At 43.0% G+C, this 7,796-nt stretch overlaps 2 protein-coding genes across 2 annotated transcripts; both read right to left on the reverse strand.

The window, feature by feature from the left end:
* Positions 1 to 1,161: 1,161 nt before the first annotated feature.
* ventx (VENT homeobox) lies at positions 1,162 to 2,599 on the reverse strand. Its single transcript, XM_085428049.1, has 3 exons — positions 2,162 to 2,599; positions 1,853 to 2,052; positions 1,162 to 1,626 (listed from the first exon to the last, which is right to left on the reverse strand). Exons 1-3 carry the CDS (start codon positions 2,313 to 2,315, stop codon positions 1,390 to 1,392), a joined length of 591 nt encoding a protein of 196 aa, XP_085284175.1. The 5' UTR covers positions 2,316 to 2,599; the 3' UTR covers positions 1,162 to 1,389.
* A 1,235-nt stretch (positions 2,600 to 3,834) lies between these two features.
* Positions 3,835 to 5,190, reverse strand: vox (ventral homeobox). The gene is made up of 3 exons (XM_085428835.1): positions 4,693 to 5,190; positions 4,372 to 4,607; positions 3,835 to 4,257 (listed from the first exon to the last, which is right to left on the reverse strand). Exons 1-3 carry the CDS (start codon positions 4,958 to 4,960, stop codon positions 4,003 to 4,005), a joined length of 759 nt encoding a protein of 252 aa, XP_085284961.1. The 5' UTR covers positions 4,961 to 5,190; the 3' UTR covers positions 3,835 to 4,002.
* Between the last annotated feature and the right edge of the window lie 2,606 nt (positions 5,191 to 7,796).

Below are 7,796 nucleotides of genomic sequence, written 5' to 3' on the forward strand. Positions count from 1 at the left end.
CCACAGAAACAACTGCAGCAAAGGCCTATTGCCGAGCATATGAAGGAAGAAAAAACAGCATTCAGTGAGTTCCATGGACAGACTTCAGGCAGTTACAGACTCCAAAGCATCTTCATCCATGTATGAAACACATCGTCACATATTTAAAATAATGCTAGTTGGTCCCATGAGTTCTGAACCTCTAGAAATGGGGTCCTGTGGACAAAAAAACTACGTCTTTCTTGAACAGTTCTGCCTTAAAGCTCAAAGTCTGCCCTTCAATCACATTTTGGTTGCCTGATTTCAAATCCGCTGTGGTGACGTACAGAGGCCAAACTGCAAAAAACTGCCCCTGTCCAAATACTTATGGACCTAACTGTATTTAGCTGGAGCCAACTAATGACTTTAAGGTGAGCCAATATACACCTTTGGCAGACTCAGTGGCGCCTTCCCTCTGTCTTTCAAGTAAGTGCGAACAGCTGAATGGTCATACAATAGATCTCAATGAAGCTCAATGATCTCGCGGTTAGATCCGCTCTGATATCCCTTTGAACAAGTAAAATCTACAACCAGCGGAGGACAGGCTCAGCGTGGAGCAATGCCAGCGGCAAAAGCAGGGGACAACAACTTCACGTCGTTGCATTTACAAGACGGAGAAGACAGACGGGCCTGTCATTGTCGCTACATGTTCTGTATCAACGAGGATGTTAGAAAACTGCCCAGCTGCTTGTCAAGGCTGGGAAACCAGGAGAGAAGGGGAGTGAGAGAGGGGCACTGATAGAAACACTGCAGTATGATGAGGAGAAGCGCACTGAACTGCACACTTTGTTCCTGTTGAAATAAATGCCAACACACAGGATGGTTGAATTGTGTGACATTCAACCATTTTGTTATTGTGTGCTTTTCATCCAAACTGAAAACAACAGCTTCTACACGACACACTGTCTCACCCCTCCCCCGGATATCTATCAGGGTTTAGCCAAACCTTTAACCTCTCTTCTCATTTACAAACTTTTATTCATGATTTTACATTCTTCTAAAATGTTACATAAATGTGCTCAAAATCTATGTGAATTTTTAAGGTCGTGGTTTGTGTTTTACTTGTTTAAGTGTGCGCATGTAAAATGACGATCTATGAACCTGAAGTCGAAAACAGAAAAAAACCCATCACAAGCAGTTTAAAGACTTTAATTCTGTTTTATTTTTGCCATAAACCATAAAAACTTGCAGCAAGTTTATTTCCATTATTTGAATGATACTTACAACATCAAAACATACCCAGTGCAGTGCTTCAGACATAATAAAAACAATTATATTCACAACTTTTAAAATCTCTCTTTTAGAGAGAGCAATGAGGGGAGGAATATCTAGATTCTAGACAGGAATTTGGGGGATAAAAGTTCTGGGAGCTCAGAAGTAGTTTGGCGGCGGCAGAAGAACGGGGTGGGAGGGGTGATGGTGCAGAGGTGCGGGGAGCGGGTGCAGTTGCGGGTAGAAGCCGCAGCTGGCGGGGAGCTGTCCGGTGAGGAATGGGTGCTGAAACAGCATCGGAGGCAGAAGAGAGGTCTGCACTGTCAGGAACTCCGTCCTTCTGTCCTGGACCTCCCTTTTTAGTTTCATCCTCCTGTTCTGGAACCACGTTTTCACCTGTGAGATGCAAAAAAGGCCATAAGGTACTATCCTTTACGCACAAACACAAAGCAAAGGGACTTTTTATGATGTTTATATAGTCTTTGAAACAGATTTACATTTACTGAATTACATCGGGTAACTAGATGGCAACATAGTAATAAAAGTCTTTGTCAGCTTGTGCTTGTGGAAAGCTTTGCAGTGCCACCGAGGAGGCCTTGAGGAAAGCATGCATGTAACATACTTGGGTTTCAGAAAGATTCAGCTCCTCGGCGATTTTCCTCCGCTGCGTAGCACCCAGGTATTTCTGCTTGCTGAAAGTATGCTCCAGTTTGCTAACTTGTTCGGATGTGAACTTGGTCCTGAGTCTCCTCTGCTGGGTGGCCTCCCCCTCGCTGTCATCTCCCACTTCACTCTCGGACCCAGAAGAGTTGTCGCATCTGTCTGGGGGGAGAAAGATGAGAAGTTGAATTCATTTAGTCAAAAATCAATACGCACACAAAGGCCCTATCAACAGCAGCTCTTAAAACAAAAGGTTTATCTGTGAACTTACTGTTTGGCGATGTTGCAGAGTATCGACTTCTTGATTCCTTTGTAAATTCCACGATTTCACTGAGATCTCGCGAATGAAGCGCGGCATCCTTTGTCCGTGGAGTCATCTCCTCATAATAACTCCTGGCAAGGCACTCAACAGAAAAGTTAGCCATAGTGGATAGAAGCAGCGGTTGAAGCAGTATGTGTTTGTATGGATGACTCTTGGCCGCTATATAGGAGGGGCACACTTCTTTGTTTGCATATGCAAAGCGATCTCACAGGAACAATGGGGACTTGATGGCGGTTGTAATTGAGGTTAATAGAGGCAGGATTCTACTTTTTCTCAGGTCGTGCTGGGATGCCCTGGCGCCACTGAGTCTGACTCTCATTTACCTGGCATTTCAAACTGAATGATGTCTGCATAAAGAGTATCATGTCTGTATCCGCCACTAAATGCGATGAGAATAACTATAAATGTGGGAGGTGTGACTTGTTTAACCGCCTTCGGTCAAGAAGAAAAATACATACAGTTACGCAATGTTTCCATCAACTACCCACCACCACCACCATCAACTTATCAACCATCAAAACACACACACACACACACACACACACACACACACACACACACACACACACACACACACACACACACACACACACACACACACACACACATATATATTGTTATATTTTTTCAGGTGATCAAGGGTGTAGGTGGCTCTTTAGCGCATGTTGTATGCGCATTGAGCAACCTGGTGATGATGCCTTTGTCAGGGTGGGACCGGGTGAGTGTGTGTGTGACTGTAGTCAGAGAACATCGACAGAAAGTGAGAAAGTTTCTTTGATCTTTGCTGACTGAGATGTTTGCCTCGGGCCAGCTTGAAACCTCACACAGCAGGGAACCTGCAGGTTGTTGTTTTGCATTTTTGCCGAGCTTAATTCAAAACATTTGAGCATTTATAGCACGTTTATATCAACCAGTGAATTCCTTCGTTCTTACACAACATGGGTTATGAATTGAAATGTCAAAAAGAGAAAAAAAAACTGTCGTAAATTTACGAGTTTAAAGAGGAGCCCTCGACCCCCTCATTGAATTATCTCAGACTAGTTTCGAATCGAGCTCACTATCTCCAGATGTCATCACACAATCAGGTTTTAACCTCTAGATTCCTTGGCCACACAAAGCTCCAGACTCTCTGGAGCCAGGTCGGAGCCCCAGTGGTAAGTGTAAACTCTTCAATGAGAGGCCTAATTAGGACTAATTGTTAACCATGATCTCCCCGTTACCTTGCATTTGAAGTGCAGTAGTGGGGACAAACATGTTCAGTCTTTAATTACAGAGGAGGGTTAAAGTCAGTATGAATGGGGGGGGGGGGTCTTTTGTTATAAATTTGACCTTTGTAGCAACAAAAACAAGAAGAAAGTGACGTCATTTAGGGTTTCCAGGACACGTTGTGGAATCCTGATTTAATCTATTGTTATTTGTGTATATGGTCAAATCAGAGGAGATACAGTGATGCGATGTGACCTTTAGCCCCCTTTTGTCATTGAGTCCTTCCAGACCCGCCCTCCTTTATGATGAAAGACAGGATGAGCTATTTATGTGGAACTAATACTGCAATAAAGATGTATCATCAGCTCAATCCTTATAATCTGGACAGAGATAGAAAAAACAAAGAAGTCAACTGCTGAAGCTTAAAGGATAAATTTATTAAAAATAAATAGATGTTTCTTTAATTACATACAAAAACTTTTCATTGTATACAGATATTTAAAATCACACAAATAAAAAAAACAACTTTGATTGCGCATCTTCGGCTCATTTGTGTAAAGAGAAGTCTCTAAAGTGACAGTTCCTCAGTAGAAATGTGGGTGGTGTATCATTGTTCGATGAGGGTAGTGAGGAGGCATGTGCTGATGGTGGAGCAACTGCGGGACAGGTAATGAGTAAAAGGGATGGCCCGTAGGAGAGTAATGGGGTAGATGTCCAGCCATGCTGTGGTACTGAACCGGAGACAGAGGCTGAAAAATGACCGGCGGGACTGGGGGAGTGAAATAGTCTTGGAATTCCCGTTTCAGCTTCATCCTTCGGTTCTGAAACCAGGTCCTCACCTGACACAACAAAAAACAAAAACAGTTCAGTCAGCATCCGCAGCACTGAGCAAATTGGAGATGTCTGCGTCTTCATAAATCCAAAATGTCAAAGAGTTTACTGGCGCGTCTCACCTGAGTTTCTGTGAGGTTCAGCTTTTGTGCCGTCTTCTCTCTCTCCCCGGAATCCAAATATTTCTGTTTGATGAATATCCGTTCCAGTTTTTTGATCTGCTCGGACGAAAACTTTGTGCGAACTCGGCGTTGGGGTCCCGCGTCTTTTCTCCCCTCGTTCCCCTCGTCCACGGAGAGTCTATCCGGGGAAACCCGGTCGCTCTCATACCCGCAGAGGTACTCGCTGACGTCACAAACTAAAAGAAGGAAAACCGTTACAAACTCATCTTCTGCGTAAAGCTCGACTATGCTGTTTAAAGCCTGGAGATGTTGGGTACTTACTCGGTGGGGTGCAGCTTGATGAATCCAGTGGCGAGCACAGTGTTGAGTCCTCGGCCCCGCAGCTCTCCGCTGGCCCCGAGTGTTCGAAGCGTTTAACTGCTTTGGACTTTATCTGCAGGTAACCTTTGCCAGTGGGCGGTGGGCTTGGCTGCACCATGCAGGGAATGTGAGGTTTGCAGGTAAGGGTCGTGTCCATGTCAGCACAGTGCCCCTGAATGTTATTGTGATGGTTCTGGGCCAGCCAGTCCACAGAAAAGTATTTCACCATGTTCACAGTGGAGCTGTGACATGTAAATCCGCCAAGTTTGAGAGGGCCTGTGCTGGCCACGGTCGGCTTTTATTGGGGGTCAGCCCCTAATCGTATTTGCATATGTAGGGACCCTTGTTAATGCCTGATCGATTCCGATGATTGTGGGATAATGACTTTACATATCCTGTGAGTGTGTCAAGACCTGGCGCCGTCTAGTCTGTTTTGAGTCCTTGCATTTCTCTGAACTCAAAGTGAAATTAGGAGCCTCACTCAAAATGATATTTCAGCATTTGCTACTTGTATAAATATAGTTGCTTACATGGATGATATTTTGTTAATATTTCAGCTGAAAAAAACAAACATTAAAGGACCCATGTTGTTTCTAACAGGCATTTTGGCGCTAAATCAGGTTGCTGCGCGTGAAGACAGTAGACTAAGCTACAGCTCAGTTTTCCTTTTAGATAATACCATTAGATTCATTAAGTCAGGATTCACAGTGTATGAGCTTTAGCAACTTTCACTTTAGGTGATTAAACATTGTTACATTTTGGAACCCTTTTTTATTACTTTTACAGCACATGGAATCTGAAGTTGCCCAATTCTCTTTAAATTATGACAGTTAACCCAAACCGCTTCCCACACTTTAGTGATAATTATATTACGCACATTATAATTATTCTGCACTAAAGTATATTTCGATACTGATATTTGTGTAAGTGGGTCTTTATTACTTTCAGTTAAGTAGTTTCTGAAGAAAATGAAAACATGAATATAAACGATATAAAGTAATAAAAATGGAAAGACTGTTAAAACAAATTGTGTACATTTTCAGTTATACTTAGTAGCTGTTTCTGACAATTTTATGCGCAAAACATAAACAGTTATGGTGCTTTGTTAAGGAGGAAAGGTGTATTTGCTCAATTTCTCATGACAGTTCCATTTGAAATCACAGGCTGGGCCTCTGAGCTCCCTGCTTATCCAGTTTGCTAACACGATGGAAGCGTAAACAATAATTCCCTAAGAGACGTCTGATAGTAACCAGGCAGAAAGCAACATTTAACAAACAAGATGGTGTGGGCAGCACCTAAATTTGGGGAGCCATTTCTAACGCTCTCGTCACATTTGTGCCTGTAACCCTCAAGCTCCCACTGCAATCAGATGGAGAACACAATGGTCTCCAGTGGTTTCATATTGACATGTGTTTGATACCCCGGCCAGCGCTGGCGCCAGTTACCCAAGAACCAGCGCTTGGCACAGGCACTTCAAACATTACAGATCAAAGGCATTACAGTAGCAACACAATTAAGGCCGATTGTCGCCTCGTTCACATGCAAATATGCCAAAACAAGCTGCGAGGAAGCTGTGGAGAGGGCGAACAGGCCCAGAGAAAAGAATTCAACTGATCCCCACACATAGATATTAAATATAAAAATAAGTACTTCTAAAGGGTGTTTACTATCCAAACGCTTTCCAGTAGGATACGCTTTTACTCGCTGGTGTAGTCTACTATCTAGTAGTTGAAGAATGACAGTCCTGCGTCATGTCAGCTAGGTGCCAAATAACCAGACAGACAGCTTTCCGAGAGAAAGCGCCAAACCTGTGGGACTGGCTCTCTGCTGAGATATCTCCACAGGCAGCAGCTCGGTGACAATGCCGCTAAACTGATCGTTTAGTTATATAACAAAGCAGATAAGAGGCTGGTCCTAGTTGTCTCCTTTATCGGCAATCTGTCGTTGTGAAGGCAGGAGTCCATTCAGTCTTTGCGGTCTCTTTATCTCCTCAGCTTTGAAGATGCGCCCCGATCGCGTCAGATAACAATGAAAAAGGCCCGGGACCTCGCCTGCACGCTGAGCCTGTTTCCTCAGCTCTGTGTCTGTGTGTCCCAGAGCAACAGCCGCACTGACTGTATTCATTTTTTTTTCTTAGTGGGTCACTAGCTTGGATAAAGTCACTCAGCTGGTTTAGTTTATTCTTGAGCAGCTGGAGCATCAATCTTTGTTTAAAAAAACTCACACAGGAAATAAAGGCATTTAGGACTTTCTGGTTTAAATGAAGCCTTTAGTCATCAGACCCTGGATCACTGGTGGGATAACTGTTTAACTACCCATGACACACTCTATTGCCCAATTACCCAGTGGGTAATAGGTGGGCTGCAGTGTGTTACTGAACCATATATCCTATTACTGGGATTTTTTTTTACTGGAAAATCCTAAATAGAGTAAAAAGTGAGATTTTTTTTTCAGTTAAATGTAAAGCAGATGTATGAAGTCTGAGCACCCCTAAATTATGCCTCAGTCTTACACTCCACCACAGTCTCTTGCATGCTTAAAATCCCACTGAGCTTATATTAGATTTGCTTTGAACGGATGACATGTTTCCGATATCCCCAGACGTCCATACGAGATGTCAGAGACAACAGCTGTAGGACACAGTTCATCACAAAGGATGCTCATAAATATCTGAATATTTGTGCCTAACAAAAGGATTAAAATGGAATTTCAGTGCCCTCCGGTTTGCAGGATAGCATACTAAAAACTGATTTGCCAGTGAATGACTTTCTGCCAAAATTAATGGAGCACAAAACATGAAACATTTCGTTTTTTAGGAGTTATTTCAGTGCTGTGTACAGTCATTTCATATTTATATGAAACACCTAGTTGGAGGGAAAACTGAGCTTTACTTCTACAGTCGTCTGATTTCTGCACATTCATCTCACATATTAGCTTTTACTAAGATCAAAAAATGGCTGAAATGACGGCTGTTATCAGTATGATTTACAGTATGTGCAGTGCAGATAGGCACGCTTGCTTGGTGAGTAATATAAAAATGTAAAAGCAGATTGTGGTCAGAAGGT

Source organism: Rhamphochromis longiceps, linkage group LG13 (assembly GCF_057381845.1).
Source record: "Rhamphochromis longiceps isolate RC_006_pf linkage group LG13, R_longiceps_female_GT1.1, whole genome shotgun sequence".
Taxonomy (NCBI): domain Eukaryota; kingdom Metazoa; phylum Chordata; class Actinopteri; order Cichliformes; family Cichlidae; genus Rhamphochromis; species Rhamphochromis longiceps.